The 21,435-nt window shown below is 45.7% G+C and overlaps 1 protein-coding gene across 6 annotated transcripts in view; it reads right to left on the bottom strand.

Annotated features, from left to right (window-relative positions):
* Positions 1-21,435, bottom strand: part of ARHGAP27 (Rho GTPase activating protein 27) — a 50,032-nt gene that overhangs the window by 8,498 nt on the left and 20,099 nt on the right. For 4 of the 6 annotated variants that reach the window (XM_054993546.1, XM_054993547.1, XM_054993550.1 and 1 more), the window contains 9 exons: positions 12,510-12,947; positions 11,520-11,684; positions 9,121-9,234; positions 8,666-8,733; positions 6,665-6,752; positions 5,966-6,070; positions 4,501-4,599; positions 1,974-2,079; positions 12-137 (listed from right to left, as the gene is read on the bottom strand). In XM_054993546.1, coding sequence (XP_054849521.1) covers positions 12-137; positions 1,974-2,079; positions 4,501-4,599; positions 5,966-6,070; positions 6,665-6,752; positions 8,666-8,733; positions 9,121-9,234; positions 11,520-11,684; positions 12,510-12,947 — 1,309 coding nt within the window. The remainder of the gene's footprint in view (positions 1-11; positions 138-1,973; positions 2,080-4,500; positions 4,600-5,965; positions 6,071-6,664; positions 6,753-8,665; positions 8,734-9,120; positions 9,235-11,519; positions 11,685-12,509; positions 12,948-21,435) is intronic. The other 2 variants (XM_054993549.1, XM_054993548.1) reach the window with 2 other exon arrangements.

Raw genomic sequence — 21,435 nt, 5'->3', positions numbered from 1 at the left:
AGAAGAGATACCTTTGATGTAGCCTCTCTCTCGCAGGCTCTGAAGAGTCGGCCGCCTCAAAAGAAACTTCCGGAGCTTGTTGCGGACTTTACTGGACTCGCTTTCTGTGTTGAGAGAGCTGGATGAATGCCAGGAGGCTGGGTGAGGGGAAAGAAGATGAAAATGGACATTGCCAGGGGAACGAGCTGCTGAACTTGAACTGTATCTGCAAGTTCCACCGAAACAGACATACAACCGAAAACACAGATAGGAGACGTAACCATCCCTTCTGAAATCGTCTCTGAGACATGTGACTCTAAAAGTGCTCTCACTCATTCCAAATCTTTGTGGGAAATGTATAATCTAGATTGGCTAGAATGCAAATTCAGTTAAAAAGTATCTCTTTTTGGCTCTCTGACCTGCATAATTTTTATTCATTTACTTACTTTATAGTCTGCCTTTCTCAATCAGTCTCAAAGAGAATTATAGGATATAAAACAGGGCAATACGACAACCAACACAATTGACTAGGATTACAGAATTAGAGAATAATGCAAGCAACAAACGTTCTCAGGTAACATGTACTATAAATAGTACAGAAAGTGGATTACAAAGTAAAAGACAAAGCAGTAGAAGCAGGGGATAACTACAATAATCGTTATAATGCAATAGGATTGCAGGCCACTGCAAAAGTGGAGACATTCACAACAATAGCACACAGGAGACTCTTCTGAGATCTTGAATGAAAAGGCTTTCCGATGTGGCCACAGCCCTGAGCACCACAGGGATGCTTGGCTGGCTTTGGGATTTCCCATACAGCATAGAAATCGGGGGCCCAGGCCTTCCTCCTAACTCAAAGCTGCACTCTGGCTATTGAAAGAGAAAGGCAGAGAATGTTTGCTCAAAAGGTACCACCGTTAAAGAAAACTTGCTCATGTCTCATCGCTAGAAAACTGGTTTGAGTATGGTTGCCAACCTCCAGGTGGTAACTAGAGATCTCCTGGAATTACAACTGATCTCCAGGCGACAGAGATCAGTTCCCCTGGGAAAAATGGCAGTTTGGGAGAATGCTGCATTATGTGGCATTATATCCCAGACTCCCCTCCTAAATTTCCAGCCATTTCCCAACTTGGAGTAGGCAACCCTAGGCCTGATTTCTGGGGCTCATTTGGTTACGATTCAGCATGCTCCTAATGCTGCAGGAGACATTGCAGAGGGGCTTCCAATTCCTAGAGAGGAGGCTGTGACTGGGCTGCAGCTAGGGTTGCCAACTCCTGGCTTGGGAAGGTCCTGGAGATTTGGGGGTGGAGCCAGGGGAGGGAGGGAGGGAGCTCAGTGTGGAATAATTCTATAGAGTCCACGCTCCAAAGCAGCCATTTTCATACCAACAGGCAGAGTGGGGGTGGGGGTGGTGGAAGACATTGGCCTTCGTACTGTGAGCATGCATGTCTGTGTGTGCTGCATTGTAAATACTTAGTCTGTCTTCCATATAGAAGAAGAGAGGCAACCTCCTTCACAATTTAGTCTCAATTTTCCAGACCACAGACCATCACATCAGTCACCCCAAACAGAAATCCCCCTCCCACCCATTCTAATCATAGTATTTCACAAACTGGAATTAAGGTATAGAACAGGTTAGGTAGAACTGAAATAAAGGGTGGAAGACTCAAGTGAATTCTCATTCATTCACAAAACTCAGTTTTAATTTCTCTGTATTAATTTACTATTTCCAAATACAGTTTTATATTCAGAAGCTTAACTATGACAAGATGTCCAAAAGACTCAACTTTGGCAAGGAGATACGGTTTGTGAACTTGCAGAGTCGTGCTAAGTAGATTTACTCAGAATCCTACTCATGTCTATTCAGTGGGGCTTACCCCAGGAAAGTATTCTTTAGGACTGCACTGTTAGTCTCTCTTCCATTAAAACAACAGTGCGGATTCAGTTTCAAGCTGAATATTCACAGTTTGCAGTATTGGGATGTTCACACTGACCTGGACTCTTCTTCTCACCCTCTTTTTCTCTGTTACTTCCTACTTGTTCCTTCGATCCCAGATCTGTTGCGCTTTCCCCATTATCTTCCAGAGGAAAATCCATGGGCTACAAGAAGACAAAAATGTAGAGGAACCCTGGTCACACGTATGAAAAACCTGCCTTAGTCTTAAATATCATTTTCAACAATTATCTGCTTTTTTCAACTGGGACTCAAAATAGACTACAAGCATAATTTTTTTAAAAAATCACTCAAACAGTAAATAGATTACAAAAGATAAAGTTTGAATTTAACAGGAAGAAGTCATTACTTATATTAATTTTTGTATTAGAAAACTCATTGCTTTTTTAAAATGTTTGCATACTTCTAAACTATTTGCCTATATCCTGGAGCCTAACTGACAGTTAACGAAAATGGACCCTCTGCCCCCTTACTGACTTGTATTATAAGACTTATATTACAGCACCGGAGAGACAAATGCCCACCTTCCATAATTCAGTGGTTTGAGGATCTTACAACTTTATCAATATTTGAATGTATGGCATACAGACAACTGAGCATGGGTTTGTTTTTAGACATTTGAGACCTGTCATAGAAGCCTACATATAGATCTGCCACTGTTGTTATATTTGTTGTTGTTTATTTGTTTTGTATGTAAAAACAATTGAATCTAATAGCAAAGATTCCTAATAAGAGTAGACAAACTGACAGTCAACAAAAATGGGGCTGGGGTTGCAAAACCGTGGAAAAAAACAGTACACCACATGCAACCCTCTCTCTTTAAGGCAATAAGACAATTGGGGTAGGAAAGATTTTATCACTAATAAAAGCCACCTTCTCAGCTCCTTCTACAAGAAAGCCCTCTAGGACAATCCTGCTTTACACATTTTGAGAAACAATAGTAGGGGCCTTCCTAACAGCCTCAGGGAGACCATCCCACAGTGAAGGAGAATTTGCGTGAACAAGGAAGGCAGCGTCTGGTTTTTCCGGTTTGAAGGGTGGTACCTTTGCTCAGATGAATGGAGCGACTGCAGCAGAACATAGTGGTCCTGCAGGTCCTGCTGGTATTCAAGTCCAGGGCCATTAAGGGATTTGTAGGTGATAGTTAGCACCTTGAAATGAACCCAGTAACTGACTGTTAACCAACGGAATGCCTGCAGAAGGGGAGTGCTATGTAGATTCTGCTGGGCGGCTGACAGTAGCCAGGCTGTGGTGTTCTGTATCAGCTACAGTTTCCAACAAGCCATCTTTAAGTAGAGTGCATTACAGTATTCCAGCCTAAAGGTAACCCTAGCATGGATCCACGTGGCCAGATGAGTCGAGTCAAGGTAGGGGGCCATTTTCTGGGCTAAGCGGAGCGGGTAGAGTGCCTTTTTTGCAGCTGCATCAGCTTGATTCTCCAGCAATAAAGCTGGATCCAGAATCACCCCGAGGCTCTTAACCATCAGCTGGACCCCAACAAAAGTGGGGAGCACCACATCCTTCAGGGTGTCAGTCTTCCTAAGTAACATTATCTTCATCTTGTTAGGATTTCGTTTAAGCTTTTTACCCTTAGCAATTTAACTGCAGCCATCACACATTGGTTCAGAGTCTCTGCCGCGTCACCAGGCCATTAGGATTAAGAGATATAGAGCTGGGAGGGGGGGGGGGTCATCAGCATACCGATGACACCCTATTCCAAAACCACAAATGATTTCTCCTATGGGCTTTCCATAGAAATTGAACACCATGGGGGGCAAAACTGTGCCTTAGGGGACCCAAAAGACAAATCCTGCACTGATGACAAACGGTCTCCATCAGCAACCCTCAGAGTCTAATCAGTATGGAATGATTTGAACCAGTCCAAAAGTACATCCCTTAAACTTTAAAGAGTGTGGCCATCAAGGAAACCATGTCTCCTCTCCTCTTCAGCTGGGCCAGCAACTCAACCTCTTTCTTTACAGGCTGCCTATTAAAAGGAATGTGCCTCGGGGCATTCTTGAGAAGACCAAAGTAAAGACTGCAAAGCTCTTCATATGTCATATATACTCAAACATACTACATCTAAAAGGAGAAATAACAGCCATGAGGAATTCAGTAGTGCACAGAAGGTGGTCAAGGCAGTAGACAAATCAGAAAACTAGTGGCATTGCATAACTCATGCCCTGGATTGGCCAGTAACACAAGAACCTGGAAAATCCAAAGGGCACCCCTCTCAGTGATGAAAATTAAAGCTAAACTCACTACCATTTTTTGCCCTTAAACAAAGCCCAGACTGCAAGCCGAGGCAGCACATCTCCTTTTCAGAACTGGGCCAGCCACTTACACACAGGATTCAAACACACCTGGGAAAGGCAGAACATGGCTTCTCTCTTCACACCCATTGCCCCACTCCCTCCCCCAAGGACCACTCCCTTCCACCTGGAGGTACATGCTTCCCCATTCATTGTACATGCACCATGGGAACAGTTGCAGGATGACTTATCGGTCATTTCCATTTAAAACAGAAATGAAAGAACAGGATGTGGGCACAGAATGAGCCCCCTCACCAGTCTGCTGATGCTGTCCGCAATTGCTTTCTGCCACATGCTGATGATGGTCTCTGAATCGTGCTGGATTAGATACTCGGAGCCTTCCCGTGTCTTCAGCTGGAAGAAAGTAATTATTTGAATAACAGTCCAGGGTAGTCAACACTCTCTAAAACCCAGTGAACAAAACTCTCCAAGCTTCTTGAGTCCTCAACAGACCTACAGACAGAGGATAATCCAGTGCTTCTCATTTCTCAAGGAAATGCAGAAGGGCTCAAGCCCCGGTTGCAAATCTTATCCTTTTGTCTAGCATTCCCATCCCTTACTCCCAGATGTTTCCCCCCTCTCCAGATATCCAGTAGTTGGTTGGGGTGAGGGAAAAGCACTCTCCATGTGCCCAGATGCACTCTTTTCCTGATCATTCTTCCACATCCTTCTTCCACATACACCATGGTGGATGCTATGGCGATTCCCTTCCAAGTCATGTTTTTCTTTGATTTTATTCTCTGTGCTCATAGAATTTCTTTGCTTTAATAAATCAGTCATGTGACTGGAACCTTACCACGTTAAGGGATGCATCTTGCACACCTAGAACAAGAGGTGCATGGTGTATGCACAGGTAATTGTTCTGGCCAGGAAGAGACAAGCCACATCATGCAACTTTCTCCCTCACCCCCCACAACAAGGATATAGGATGTAAAATGTGGGGCACCATGACAAACCTCTTATTTTGCAGCTTACAAGATACAGCACAGTGAATATCCTGCCACAACCTTTTGTAAAGGTGCAAAAAAGCTATCTGCATTCAGGGGTGAAAGTAAACTGGTCTGGGCTGGCACTGGTAAGAATGCGGCCAAACTGATACCTCCCATCACTTGCTTCAAGCCTTCCGCCACCCAGAGAGACTGTTCTGGTAAGAAATGGCAGGTACTTTCACCTCATCCACATTTCAGAAGTGAGAGAATCCCCCCACAGCATAATAGAAAAGACTCCAGTAGCATCTTTAAGACTAACCAACTTTACTGTAGCATAAGCTTTCGAGAACCACAGTTCTCTTCGTCAGATGCATCTGACGAAGAGAACTGTGGTTCTTGAAAGCTTATGCTACAGTAAAGTTGGTTAGTCTTAAAGGTGCTACTGGACTCTTTTCTATTTTGCTACTACAGACTAACATGGTTAACACTCACACAGCATGCTAGTCTTATAGGATGATGTGACCATAACAGAGGTACAAAACTCTACAAGACCCTCAGCTTTCAGCAGTTTTGAAAACAGTCTGGCTTTTCTTAAAGATCGAGAACAAGGAGAATCTTTCAGAATGAGTGTTTGCAAAGAGAGAGCCAGCCACCTTCTAATCCAGGCACATGTAGCAGAACTAATCTGATCAGCTGTCCTGTTCCCAGCCACTTCCTCCTTCCCACAGTTTGGCATCCCCTGTTGCTATGAGAACAACAGCCGTCACCCTGGAGGAGAGCCACTTCCTTACCTCCAGGACATGTTTTTTGCTAGATTTGTCCTTGGGGGCCCAAGAGAGCATTGCTCCACGAAGTTCCACTGTGTGCTCCGGGCTACTCAACACAGAGGGATGTTTCTGAAGGGGAAAAGATACCCATTATATCCAAGTCCCTCTTGGATATGCCCTCCACCATTTACCTACCAATACATTTGGTTACATCCCTGGGGGCACCCATAGTCCATGCCAAAGTCAACATTCAGAGCTAATTTATTATACATAATGATTCCTAATCAATCTGGGCTTTTCATAAAGAGTCGACAGTTTCTAAACTTTTAAGATAATGGAGCTCAAAAAACAAACCTCTAACAAAATCTAAGCTGCGGAGATTTGGAAGGGTCTTATCTGGATTCTCTCCTCTACCACCGTACCCTCTTGAAACATTAGCCTGTTCACAAATTACAGTGAACACATGTTCAATCTGTGTACAGTGTACACTATTTTTCTTTATATGTGTATTGAGTTATTCTCATCTTACAGTCAATGTAAGTAAAGCTAAGCAAGTAACTGAAACCCCAAGTTTATCCAGGTACTGTACTGGTTTGTAAACTGAACACTGGTTGTTTTTTTCTTACAAACAGATGTACAGATGGGATGTATGTGTTTTCACTATAACTTGTGAATGAGGCTTTTGTCTGCCCTTAAAATGAGGCCAGCAAACCAGGGACTCACCACGCTGCCAGAAGCCGAATGCTTCGAGTCCTTGAAAAATGTCAAGACACCTCCTTGCAAAACGGTCCATGAGGAACTCCAGTTCTTTCTAAGAAAAGAAGGCAGAAAGGCCTCCTCAGTCACAGGGCATGTGACAGCTTGCATAAGCGACATGCAGTGTAGACAAGGAGAGGGATGCTGGCTCAAGATAAAAGACCTTGCTGCTCTCAGTCCCCTGCCAAACTTTGCCCCCACTCCACCCCTCTCCTACTCTAGTTTTGGCAGGTCTCAAACACCCTTTAATCCCTCAAGGTATTATACCATGGGAGACTCAGTACCTGCACGTTGGATCAGGAAACAAAGCACCAGAGCTTTCCGAATGAGAGGGCCCAGGCCAGGTGTAAAGAAATAGGTGGAGGCAGAGCAGGAAGCCCAAACTGATGAGGCAGAGTCTGAGGAAGCAGGCAGAGGAGACAGAGGGGCTGAAGAACTTGGGAGAGGACCAGCAAGAGAGGTGGGACCAAGGCAAGGCAATGACCCTGAGCTGAGTGCACCAAGGAAATGCTGAAGGCCAAGTGGGGGCAAGAAGGAAGAGTTGACAGAGGAGCATGGAAGAGGGCTAGTGGCCCAGGAGCTCAGGGCTTTGGCAGAGGGAAAGGGTGGCTTGAAGCTCCCAGAAAGGCCCCTCTTTTCAGCATTCCACAGCTAGTGGTCCTGCCACAAGGGTCAAGAGAGAAGCCCTCAGTGAGTGTGAGAAAGGCAGCCAAGCCAACACAGTCCAGGCAGGCAGCAGAAGAGGCAGAAGCCTGCATAGAAATTCTATATGGTGGCAGGCGGCTTCATGTTCCTAGGGTTGCCAGCTCCAGCATGGGAAATTCCTGACGATTTTGGGGGATAGAGCCTGGAGAGAGGAACTGATCTCTGTGGCCTGGAGTTGTAATTCCAGGAGATCTCCAGCCACTACCTGGAGGTTGGCAACTCTACCTCCAACAGAAACTTGTGCCCTTTGTCCAGCCCCCCACTGAAAGAATTCTCCTCTCCCATTTTGTGTTTCTGCCCTTCCACCCCTCCATTTTTCTTACCAGCTCACGGGATGACATGTACACCTAAGACACCATAAGAGCTGACCTGCATCTAAAAACTAATCAAGGAAACCCCCTTTAGGAGCACAGCTGGAAACCTAAACCACAGAATGCATTCCAGTCTGAAACGTAGCCCCAAACTGCAAATGTGAGGCTCTTCCATCACTTCTTTTCTTTCTCCCTTCCTTGTTTTGTGTGCACGGTGTGATGAGGAGGTCTGGGGAACTTGAAAGCTTGCTTGCAATTTTCTGACAATTTAACTGGCCTTCAATTTTTTGGGGAAAAAAGTATTGCTTTGGAAATAATTTTGAAATTGAAATGACTAATTCAAAAGAATAAGATATTTTTCCCCCTCAGGGAGAAAATCATAGCAAAAAAAAAGAATCAAGGATCTGCCAGGATTCTATGACACAGCCTGTGCACAGTTGCCAGGCATAAGAGAATCCCAGGGGTACTGCCATTGCTCAGAGACCTTGGCCCCATCCCGAACTGGGCAAAAGGGTCAGACAGGGCAACAGGAGAGAGCCTCATGTGTTGAGCTACCCTGAAGGTGCAAAGAAGACAATCGCCCATTGTTCTACAAGCTGGATGTGATACTTGTAAAGAGTGAATTTTAAGCCAGAAAGCTCAACTCAGGATCAAATCTCCATGCTCCCTCCTGTTTGCCTCACAAGCAGCAAATCTTTGGGAAATACTGAAACAGAGATCCCACTGTTTTAAAGCAGCTACTCAAAATCCAAATCAAGACACTTGTAATGAGATGGCCTCATTACCTTTGCATACTTTCTAGTTCTGCAATGTAAAAAAAAAAGGTTTCTTTTTTTGAAATGCTCAACACATTTTAAATTAAAACTTCTATGCTTCACGGAGAACTGTGGGCCTTTCACTGAGGTGGAGAGGAAATCCACAACACAGACAAACACAGGCAAGTTTTTCTTACCTCAGGCGCTTCCCTTTCTCAGCCGTTTTTGTCCGATGAAGCATCCCTGCCTTTTCAAGGGTTTCGAACTGAGGAAAATCAAGAGGAAGTCAGGTTGGGGTATCTGCTTTTCCTGGTTGTGGGGTACCCTTGAAAAGTATCCATTATCCTGCTCCCATTCCTAATGGAACCTTTCCAGTTTTGAGATTCTGGGAAGCCTCAGAGATGCCTTCAAGCCTCTTGTGTGCTATTTATGTATATCATGTGGAAAGAACTCAGAGGAGGGGAATAACAAACAAGGTCGATTTCACAGGCGATAGTTAAGGCTTTGAGGCAATGGCTCCCCTGCTCTGAAATTGATATCTCCTAATTTTCCCTTGGTTCTGGTGACATTCTTCTAAAGATTCTAACCATTTTAGTTCTCAGCCTCTAGAAAAATGGAGGGCCAATTCACAGGCTACAAAGTCCTTCCTTACCTGCTCCTCCTTCGGAGGAGAGAAAGCCGACTGGTTGGTTGGCCAGATTCCAAAGGTGCTGCTGTCCAGGCTGGACCCGCTGCTGGTGCTGTGGTGATGGCAAGGCATCGGTACCTAGAAAAGGCAAGCAACAAACAAAGGTATACCACATATTGGCCCACAACACTCTGAACACCTTTGAGAAAACGTGTCTCTTAGGGCCAAGCTAGAAGTGACAAATTACACTTAAATGGCAAGTGAACAGACTCACATGTATTCCTCCCTGTTCACTTGTGCTCCACTTGTGCTCCACTCAATCAAGTGGAGCACAAGTGGCGTACAAGTGAACAGGGAGGAATACATGTGAGTCTGTTCACTTGCCATTCAAGTGTAATTCGCCACTTCTAGCTTGGCCCTCAAGGGAGGTCAGCAGAAGTCTAGCACCAAACATCTGCTCATTTTAAAAGGTTCCAAACACAGTAGAAAAGAAGGTAAGCAGGAGGTTAAAATATTAATTCAAATTCATAGTAGTCTCAGGGTTTCATTCTCAAGACCACTACTGAGAAAAAACTTCATTTGTTGAATTTCTGCCTGCTCAGGCAGGTACACAAAACTGTCAGACTTGGGGTGTGTGTGTGACTATTTACTTAAAATAATTGTCTTTTGTGTCCTTGATTATTTGCTAATAGTCACTAGATTTGCCAAGAGAGAAAAATGTCCTGTCCCTTTAAGAGAAGCTTATTATGCAGAAATGGACAGGTGAAGCTTTTCACAGCATGGAGGTAAATAACTTCACCTGGTAAATAACAACCTATTAACCTCTATTAGAAGGACAAGGCATTTTTTCCTTCCAGACTTGTTGACAACGCTAACCACTGGTCCATGATATTTCATCAGGAGTTCAACAACTCCCACTCCACCATTCGACAGGCACATGTTCTGGACCCCGTCATGCAACTAAGTGACGGGTGGGCACATAAACACCATCTTATGCCAGAAACACACAGATTGCCATACAAACTTGTATGCTTCCAGCTCTCAGCCAGAACATACCACACAATCCACATTAATCCACAGTCAAACCCTACATTACAACTCCCTTTGTTCCAGCTTCCTTTGATGGGGACTCTCACCCAAAGGATTTGCATACCAACAGGCCTCTTTGGGATTATAATACCCACCCAATGAGGTAAAGAAGTCAGACTGGTACCCAACACCGCAGCATTGGCTGTCACCTGTAGCTCTGAGCTCAAACTTGTCCAAGACATCATCAAGGACCTATACAGGCCATCCAGGTGGGGTAGGCCTTTCCTTGCTTATGGGCAAGTTAAAACAGATACACATCTATAACCATGGACCACCCAACAGAGCCACAGACTCCAGAACTGAACCCTGCAACAAACACAGGTACCAACTTTGTCCCCTCCTACACTCAACTGACACATTTGCAGAGCCTCACGTCAGCTGCTCCGATCTCTGGCTCATCCCTCTAGTGTCATTTATGCCATCACCATGTGAGCAACACTCAAACTGGACAAACTGGCCAGTCCATCTCTGGCATTAAAGTGGTCCCCACTTGTTTCTGAATAGTGAATTTTTAAATCTTCCAGGGCATTCTGTGGCTGATCTAACAGTTACTGTTCTCCTACAAAGGAACTTCAAAGGGAGAATTAGAATTTATTAATACATTTGGGACTATTTACTGTTCAGGTTTTAACAGTCACTTGCTGACAAGTGCTTATAGCTGGCATCTCCCACTCTTTATGAATATCAGCTCCTTCAGCTGCACCTCTAACTTCCTAATATTTCAATATCTGATGTTCACCACCTAGAGGACCCTATTTGGGTGGAAAAGTGGCATATACATGTTTTAAATAAATACTGTATCCACATATCTTGCACTAGATTTTATGCCCATCTGACCTAACAACAGTTGGCATGCCCTCAGCCACCCTGAGGGAACTGTTCAATCTTTATTAGAGCTTATGTTAAACCTGCCTCTTTGTAACATCTCCCCACTCCACCACCGTCCATTGCTTTTCTGTTGCAAACATAAATATATCAGCCTAATGGATGTACCCTTCAGTGCATCCGATGAAGCAAACTCTGACTTACAGAAGCTTATGGAGAAATACATCCCATTAGTCTTTAAGGTGCCACTGGAGTCCTGTTTTATTTGGCTGCTACATGTAGAATTGCCAACCTCCAGGTGGGACCCAGAGTTCTCACGCAAGTGGGACTGATTTTCAGACTACAGAGATCTGTTCTCCTGGAGGAATGGGCACTTCTAGAAGACGGCTTCTACTATAGCATCACATCCCTAGTAAACTCCTTCCCTGAATCTCTAGGAGTTTCCTAAACTGGAGTTGGTAATCCTCTGCTACAGACTAAGATGGCTAGCCTTTCCAAATCATCCTTACCATGTCTGAGTCAACCACCAGCCCATCCTGGTTGCTGCAGGAACCCCAACTGTGGTTTGGTGAAGGAACACAGGAGAAAGAGCCCACTGGAGAATAATCTTCTTCAGGGTAGCGGTCGAGTTCATCGGGGGAAAGGTCAGGGTAGTCAGTTTCTGGAGTTGGGGGCTAAAGAAGAGAGAGCCCAGGCAGAGATCAGTTTGACACATGGAGTAGGCAGCTCTTTCCTTCACAACACATCCCGAACCCTTAGAGACTCTTTCTCCCTCTCCCCTTTATTATTTCAACAAAATACTGAGCTCTGCTAGAGCCCAGGCTACAACTTCTAAGTGTTAAATGTGCCACCGAATGGCATTTGCAAAGGAAGGCACTAGGGGACTGCTTGAGCAAGGGAGTCAAAGTGCACAGTATAGGAGAAGTCACTTAAAGCCAAGCTACAAGTGACAAATGACAGTTGCCTGGCAAGTGAACAGACTCACGTGTATTCCTCTCTGTTCACTTGCCATTCACTTGCTCTCCACTTGATCAAGTGGAGCGCAAGTGAATGGCAAGTGAACAGGGAGGAATACACGTGAGTCTGTTCACTTGCCAGGCAACTGTCATTCGTCACTTGTAGCTTGGCTCTCAGCCTTCACCTAGGCGGGGCCTGGAGATCTCCTGGAATTACAACGAATCTCCAGACTCCAGAGATCAGTTCTCCTGAAGAAAACGGCTGCTTTAGAGGGTGGACTCTTTGGCCTCTGCTGAGGCCCCTCCTCAAATCCCTCCCTCCCCAGGCTCCACCACCAAACCAGGAATTTCCCAACCCTGGAGTTGATGACAACCCTCTCTTCTCCTCATATTCCTGAAGGGGAGTTCTTACCAACTCTGAATATGGCAGATCAGACTTAAAAATGGTCACAGTCTTTCCTAGTCCTGAAAAACAAGTAAGCATCACCCAATAGCAAAAAATCATTCCCATCCAGACACACACACACCCCTTTAAAGATTTACCCTCCGATCTGCAGGGCTGTAGGGTGCAAGCGCAGGCTGCATCTCTGGATAGCTGAGCGTGTCTCCTGCTACAGGTGCATCCCACGACGTCTCTCCTGTTGCTGTATTATAGAAGAACACCTGCCCAGTGACCTGGTCTACATATTGGTCCCACTCCGGAGGTGCAGCGGGGCTGAGAGTCAGAGAAGAGGACCGAGAGTGGGTGGGACTGACACCTTCCACAGAGCCATCAACCGGATAGTCCCATGTCGTTTGCCCAGTCACTGGGTTGTAGTAGAACAACTGACCACTTTCTGTGTCTTTGTGGGTCTCCCAATTAGATGGAAGACTATCAACGTGTGGCTGATGAATGCAGTCCGTACTGGCAGCTGCAGCTGTGCTCAGTTCTTTCTGGAGCTCCTGGAGATTCACATACACAGGATCTGCTTCCGTGTGCTTCTGACCAACCAAAAGAAAAAAGTCATCCAACTAGTATCATTTTACAATGGAGTTCATTTACAGTGGGATGCCCTGTGCTGTGAAACTCTCTTCCCATCAAGATTTGTTGGAAAAGTTGAGTGGTAAAAGCCTCTCAATCTCAGATCGGTCAGGGGACCAAGCAAAGTCTCTTTTGTGGTAGCTCAAAAATATTTTGCTGAAATTTTCATCTAGTAAGGCCTGCCATAGCCCAGCTCAGCAGGCAAAAAGGGTTATTTAGGGATGCATTTTAAAATCACCGAAATAACCATTTATTGAATGTATGACAAGTGCCTGTTCTACACCTTCGAGCAACTCCTGAGCTCTGATAGTAAAATACCAATCACACTCTGCACTCTCAGAGGCATTCTTTACTACTGTTGCTGGTATTCCAGGGACTCCACCTTGATATTCAAGAACAGGTCTTTGACCCTAACGGTGCAAACCTATGCAGAGTTACACCAGTCTAAGGCCATTGAAATCAATGGCCTTAGACTGGAGTAACTCTCCATAAGATTGCACTGTAAGAGTCAATCAAATTAAATGGGCACCCTTGTCCTAGTTCCACAACATTTTCTCTAGCATACACAAACCTATCAAATAAAGATTTTCTTGGTGGAGATAGTATTGGTGGAAAGCACCTGCTGACTGTCTACTTGCAAGGCTGAGGCTGGTACCAAAAGGCATTTGCAAGGTTCCTGTGCCATCTCACCCAAAACGAAACTGATCGCTGTAAAAGCTGCTCTAGAGCTTCCAGTCATTTAGGGAACTCCAGGCAGTGCCTGTTTAATTAATTGCTTTCAATGACTTGTTATTTTGTCTGCTTTATCACCTTGCAAGAGTTCCAAAAAACAGGTAGGATAAAAATATTTTACATTAATATGAGCTCAAGTTTTTCAGCTTTTACTAACCTTGGCTCATCTTTAATTGGTAATTTTTATTTCTGTTACCATTATATCATTATGAGGTTGCCCGGCTATATCACCATCACTAAACAGACAGGAAACTGATAACAAAGCACAAGTGTTTCTTAATGTCTGTGGATGGTTTCCTGAATGGGCAATTCACCTGCAAGGGTGGGGTCAGGTCAGTGCACGCAAAGCAGGGACCAAAACTGCAGGCTACCTGGCGTGTCTATGGTTGGATTTTCTGATATTTTTCTTTAACATTAAAAAACAACAATGGGGGGGGGGGAAATGGAGGAATTGGGGTCCTGGCACTGAGGGGGGAGGGTTAACCCCTTTCTCCCCAAAGCAGATCCTCCAAATCATCCCTGAACATTACAGAAAGAGTTGAGAGATTCAAAACCACACCTGATCTGGCCCTAGAGAGAGAAGGGTTTAAGATGGGATCAGCTGAACTGGCATGCAGCTTTGACATTTCCAGCAGAAGTTGCTCTCTGGGAATTGGATGCAGAAATCTTCAAATGTGCCTGCCCCAGCTCTGGAAGCACAGCAGCCACTGGGGCAGAGCAAGGGCTGAGCCATGCAGCTTCTTGCATCCTCTGCTCCACTCGCTTATTTGCAAGACAAACCAATAGGAAGGGGCCGTCGGCTTCCTGTGCTAACTCGACACAAGGCATCAAAACTGGGGGAGGGGCATGAGCACCAGGACCCCACTGCTTGTAAGTGGGGAGCCCATAATCATGGGGGAGCTGCCGTGCCTTCTAATTCCTTCTGCTTTGACCTCTACTTAACAACACTACAAACGGTATTTTTGTACATTTAATTAAATCAAGTACATTTGTTTGAGCGTATGAGATCAAACATGCTGGGTCGTATCTGGAGGCAACAAATGGGGGGGACCAGAGCAGGACTCAAGGAGAATGGAAAGCAACTTAAAACATGACAGTCTGGCTGAGGGACACTGGAGGAGACGGGCTGCAGCTGTTCACATGCACATTCCCCTGGAGCCTCTGGTCTAGTCAAGAACTCTCAGGATCCCACAGGGTGTTGGCACACAGAGGAAGATCTGCAGGACTTCTGCCCCAGAGCTTTCAACACAGACTAACGCATCGGCCCGACAGGAATGAGGAAGTGGCTGCTTTAATGCCAGGAGTGCAACTGCAGAGTGTTAGAGACACAAATAGTTCCTGGGGGTGTGCAACTGAATTCAATACAGAGCTCCCTCTCCAGCTCGAATCCTTGAGCAGAGTCAGGGCAGAGGTGGTGGGTTATATAATATACGCAGCTGGGGGGTCTTTGTAACTCAACAACCCCCCAAACATGACACAAAAGGGATATGAGAGATGGTGCACCACAATAGTTAGGAGTTGGCAAGTCTGTGGTTCAAACTTCATCAAATAGCTTAGGGAAGCCACTACTCTTGCAGTCTGCCCATCTCCCCCAAATCTGTACAAATAACAGGCAGGGATATACTCTAATTTCACTAACCACCTAGCAAGCAGGGCAGGTTCAAGCTACTTTGGTGAGATGTACATCCAGTGGTGAAATGACACTTCACTGTTTAAACATTTACTACTTGGCAAATTGGTAGTTGTTGAGTTCACACTCTTTGAAGACTCAAGAGTCGCTCTATACAAGACATCTTACACGGGAATGCTCAAGTGTAGGGAAGATGCAATGTTAGCCGGGAAGCGCAGTTTAAAGAGATAGAGCCAAAAGCTTTGTCAATTTCACCTCTCTACAGGAAGCTAGTTTTAAAAGACAAAGCCTGCAAGAAGGCTCCTCAGAGGGTTTGTTAATTTCACCTTTGCAGCGGAAGGCTCTGTACAGGGTTACCTTGGAAGATGGTTTTTCCTTTGTGATCCATTCATATGTTGATGTAGCTGGCCAGAAGGAGAAAAGACTCTGGCCAGAAGCTTCACTCAAGCAAGGGAAGCTGCTGGAAGAGGTGGTCTGGGGACTGTACTGAGAATCTCTGTGACTGCTAAGCTCAGACGGGAACATTGGAGGAGGGTGGGGGATATGTGTGTATGTGTGTGTGTGTGTGTGTGTGCGTGTGCGTGTGGTCACAAGTAGAAGGGAAGGTTAACAACCTGGCAGAGAACTGTAATGAAGACATGAAGATAACCTGAACAAGAAGTCTGGAAACTAAGATTCTTCTGCCTCCTGCCTGCTTTACTATCGAATGGGGTTTAAGTCTTTACATTAAAGGAAGGAGAATTGTTTTTATTGGCTATTTTATTTTCCTTTGCTCAGGAGATGCTACTCAGGTGTTGGTCAACTATATGCTTTTGCTTTCTATAACCAGCCTCTTATACAGCTAAAGATACATTTTTTTCCTGAAATTGATGTTAAGGGGTCAGTCTCTGCACCCCCCAAAGAAAGACGAACTTGGATGGCTTATGCTTACCAAGATACAAAGAGAAGTTAGGCAGATGCTTAGTTAGGTGTGAATAATCCCAAAACATGAAATCTCCAAAATTTCCCCCCAACTCCCATGATGCTTTGAATCAAAGGGGATGATTTTTTAATTTGGAGAAGAGTCTCCTAAGAGATTGCAAGACAGCATATGGTTATAGATCACCAGACAAATCTGCCTCTAACTACCGGTCTGCTAGCAGCAGCAGAAAGGAATCCTAATTGCGCTGGCTGGGGAGGAAGGTGAAATAAAGCTGGAGAGGTGAAACTCCTTACTGAGGTCTAGTGTCTTAAGACCTGGTCTACCTGAGTAAATTCCACATGCTTTGTTGTACAAACAGGTACCACCCCCATCCCCTCCTGGGCCTGTGATGCCACCAGGCAGGTCCAAAACCAAGCACTGCCACAGGCAGGGTTGGATCCAGACTAAATTTTCAAATGGCAGACTGGAACTTTCTGCCCTCCCCTCTTCTCACTGTAGCCCACTAACCTCCACAAAATGCAGCTCCTGGAGGATAGGGGAGAAGACCCCAAGCAATGCGGGGGCGCGGCAGTGGGAAGGGGAAATCGGTGGAAATGGCCACTTTAGCCTGGATTCAACCCAGTGAGACTTTAGCTTGCACACATCTAGGAGTGGTGCATGCCCAGGAGAGGATGCCAGTCCCCTCCATTGACACCAGTAGCCGGGAGCATGCCAGGTCCCTGCTGGGCAACAGAGACCCCTCAACATGCCACTACAAACAATTGTTCAGACCAAAAATCGCCCTGCTTTGAAGAACAAAGTAGAGACCTGAGTCTGCCCATGAGGGGAGGAGCCCTCACTCTCATTTTTGACTTCCTTCAGTCCCAGCCCAGCTGTCCCCTTCTCTGCACATGCTCATAACCGCTCCTTCCAATTTTCCTCTAGAGTTGAGCCACAGGACTGTGCTAGGTTCTGAAGCAGTGATTTGGAATGCCTCATCTCAAACCAAGGAAGGGTGTGAAGGTGCATGGATCGTGGACACAGCACCGGCCATATGAGGAGAAGGTTCTTTCCTGCTCTCTTGAGCCAGTGGGCACCACTCACAGGCCCAAGCTTTGTCACCAACGGCAACTGGATTTTTGCTCCCCAAAGTAAGCGAAGAAACCAAGCATGAATGGCTGAGACCAAAGGTCCAGCTTGTCCAGCCAACTTTTCCCTGCTGGCCTTGGCAGCTGCCTCCACAAAGCCCAAGGCAAGGAGGCAGGTAATTGCCCTTCCTCTTTCCCATCAGCACTGGGTTGGTATCAAAGAGTTTCCTGCTTAACATCGGCATACCTTATAGATCTATTTTCAAGAGAACCTGCATTCAAGCCACTCAATATTTAGCCTCCACCTCCATGTCCGGGGCTAAATTTAGGCCTGGCTGTTTACTTCCCCTTCCTGTTCCAGCCCTGTCTGGGTAGGAGGAGGGGTGGGCACACAGCCACCCAAAAGCAACCCTAGACCCTCTCAGAGAGGTTCTGAGCTAGAAAGAGCACCTCTACTGGATCGCCAAAGGCATTTTGGGTGTCCAAAATAGCACATCAAGGGGAAATTTCATACAGCATGGCTGCCTGAAAAAGATGTGTACCTTGTGGTGAGTGAAGAGAGGAGAAATCTAAACAGAAGGTCTCCTTTACACAACACTTAAAAGGCAGTAAAAAACTTCTTGCACATTTGTTGCACACAGTCTGCACTATACTTCGTCTAGGAGAAGATGGCATTTCTAAAATATACAGCATTTCAGGCCTGGAAAATAATTTCCACCAACTAATAAAATTACTGATTTTGTCATTTCAACATAGAACATAGTTACGTTAATGGGATGTAGCTAGGATTACTACTTTTTTTTTCCTTGAAAGGGTTCCTACTAAGCTGCATGACAGGCAGAAATCAAACTGTTACAGCTTTCCTATCACTGTATCTCTGTGGCTGCAAAGTAAAAAAAAAGAATTGCTGCTGCACTCTTTCCATCTGCCCAAGCTAAGAGCCGTGATATCTTCTAACCAACTTTTCTGACTCCAAGTTCTGAAGCCACCCCTTCCTTCCCACCTCCCACACCCCTGAAGTCCACACTCAGAGGTTAAGTGCTAAGATGAGTGCATCAGTGTTTATGCTTTCCTAGAAGCCACATAATTTGACCAACTAGCTATAGCTTTTCACCAGAAAATAAAGAAAAAACACTCTGCACACGTCCAGGGGCATCCATCCCGTCACACGCTCTTGGCAGTCCTGGCATGACAGGAAGGCTCAAAGCAAACCCCAGTAGCCCAGATGCAGCAAGCAGCACACCACCCCCTTCCACACCCATACCTGGGATGAGTCACAGAGACGAGGTGATTTGTGCCACCAGAACGATTTGGGAACCCTGTCACCCATTGCCAACACGCCTCAAAGAGGTCCAAACACAGCACCTCAACCGGAAGATGGCTGATCTGAGGGGAGAGCCGTTTTCTCCGCTACAGGCCAAATGAGAGGCGGGGAGAGAGAGACTACAGCGCGCAAAATGAGAACCCAGCCCTTCGCCTCTTGCACGTTTCCTGTTGGGGTTTGTGGGATGAAACGCTTGCTGTGGCAACAAGAGAGTGAAGCCCTACCTAATGCTCCCTTTTGGCAGCTTTGTAGGAGCTCACTAAGACCTCATCTCTCATGGGACTTGCTCAGATCCCACACCAGCAGAAGTGCTGCAGCTTGGCCTTGCCTACAAATCATATACCTTTGGACTTGGATTCCCCCCCCCCCCCGCGCCACCTTGTGCCGGACAAGCGGGAGACAGATCACAGTCATGCAGGAATATGGGAACAGCACACCTCACATGCTCAGATAGGCTCTTTACTCCTTCTCTTCTCACTTTAAAAACCAAAGAGAGAAGCTGCACTAGGTCAGCAAACAAGTGGTAAGTCAATAATAATAACGGCAACAACATTCGATTTATAACGCCCACTCATAGCATATTATCCTCATGACAATCACCTTGCGAGGTGGGTGGAGCTGAGAGAACTCTCAGAGAGCTGTGACTGACCCAAGGGCACCGAGTTGGCTTCAAGCGGAAGAGTGAGTCCTGCTACTCTTCTTAACTACTACGCCATGAGATCAAGTCTTAAGATGTATAATAATAATAATAATAGTAGTAATTGTAGTAGTTGTAGTAGTAGTAGTAATAATAATAATAATAGGTTTATATACCATCCTTCAGGATGACTTAACATCCACTCAGAGCGGTTTACAAAGTATGCTATCATTACCCCCCCCCCCAACAACAATCACCCTGTGAGGTGGGTGGGGCTGAGAGAGCTCCTAGAAGCTGTGACTGACCAAGGTTACCCAGCTGGCTTCAAGTGGAGGGGAATCAAACCTGGCTCTCCAGATTAGAGTCCCGCACTCTTAACCACTACATCAAACTGGCTCTTGGCTCTATAAATTCCATTCAGAATTACATAAGCTGAGAGCTCATGTACTGCAGTTGTGCAGGGAGCAATCTGGACATTTCTACCCCCCCTAAAAAAACTCCCCCTCCAGGATTGTATAAGCTTCCAGCAGCTGATCTTGCCCACTCTTTCCCTAAAACTGACCCTCAACTGCTTGCAACAATCCTTCCTCCCTTCTGGAACATTTTCAGTCCTTAATAGATCAGGTTTTAAGCTGACAAAGCCATATTTGTCTGCATACTTGGGAAGTTCCCCAAGAAGACAGAGACCCCAGCCTTCTCTGTGGGTGGCCCCATCATGGCGTTTTCAGCACCTGCACAGGGGCCAGTCTTCTCTTGGATACAGAGCCAAGTGCCAGGCCCACATTCTGAGCGAAGAATTACACAGAATGGAGAGTTTTGCTGGATTTCTTGTCCTTCCACTTGACATAGTTTTCATTCCTGTGCAACCCGCCACCCCACCTGCGCTGGAGCTGATGACCCCAGAATGGCCAGATGCATGCTGCCCGCAAAGGCCGGCAGGAAGAATGCAGCAAGAAAAACCTGAGAGGACAAAAAAGGTGACGACACACAAATTCTGAGGTGAAGCAGGAAGCACCCCGTAAAAGCAAAAAGAGAAAGCAGTCAGGGAATTGAACCTGCACTTTTCACAGTTACTTTCAATTTATTTGCAGCCACTCTGGGAAGCCTGACACCTCTGAGAGCCAAGCTACAGGTGACGAATGACACTTGCCTGGCAAGTGAACAGACTCACGTGTATTCCTCCCTGTTCACTTGCCATTCACTTGCTCTTCACTTGATCAAGTGGAGCACAAGTGAATGGCAAGTGAACAGGGAGGAATACACGTGAGTCTGTTCACTTGCCAGGCAAGTGTCATTCGTCACCTGTAGCTTCGCTCTTAGTGTGCTCTGTAAAGCAGGCTACAAACAGTGGAAGTTGCAAAGAAAATCAATGAAACTCTCACTTCCCCAGCTGAATTTAATGGTTGCATTTGGCAGGGATGGGGGCCTGACCCCCACTATAGACTGAACAAAGGTCATGGGAACCCTAAAGAAGTCCCTCCTCTGTGGCTCAGAGATGGAAGACACTTCAGTTCAGTTAAGTAGCCCAACACAACATATGCAAACCCTCTGTACCTAAGGAGACTCCGGAAGATATCCACCCACCTTTTTAACCAGTCTCCAGAGATACCACAGCCTCCTTTACTCCACTGCAGAGCAATTCGCAAGGCTTTGTGGTCTACCTTGTACATCTTGTAAAGCCGGCCAGCTCTCATTTACAAAAATAAATCAGTTTGTAAGGTACTTTCTCTCAGAGGAGGCTCACGTGCTCTGTTTCCTTAAATTAGTTTTTCATGCAAATGTAAAGAACACACAATATCTCTTTTGCATTCTATCTCAGATTAGCAACATTCAGGGGATCTCAAAGCTTGTGCATAAACCAGATTTGTACCATGGTTACTCCACTAAAATAAATGGATTTACCCTAGTGTGCTGCATGCTGACCCCTGGTCAGCAGTTTTCTAAAATCCATACTGCAAAGAATTAGACTGTTAGTAACCGTGAAAATGTTACAGTTTTCAAACTCACAGCCAAATGCTATCCACCCACCACTGAAAGTGTCACTCTTGCCTGCCACGCTATAACCCTGAAGTAGGGGACTGTCCCCTATCCTCCAAAAAAGTTTTTTTCTTCTTCTAAAGCTACAAGAAGATTGCA

This window comes from Eublepharis macularius, chromosome 12, assembly GCF_028583425.1.
Source record: "Eublepharis macularius isolate TG4126 chromosome 12, MPM_Emac_v1.0, whole genome shotgun sequence".
NCBI lineage: Eukaryota > Metazoa > Chordata > Lepidosauria > Squamata > Eublepharidae > Eublepharis > Eublepharis macularius.
The sequence above is the reverse complement of the archived record's forward strand: the minus strand, read 5'-3'. Positions and strand labels throughout refer to the sequence as shown.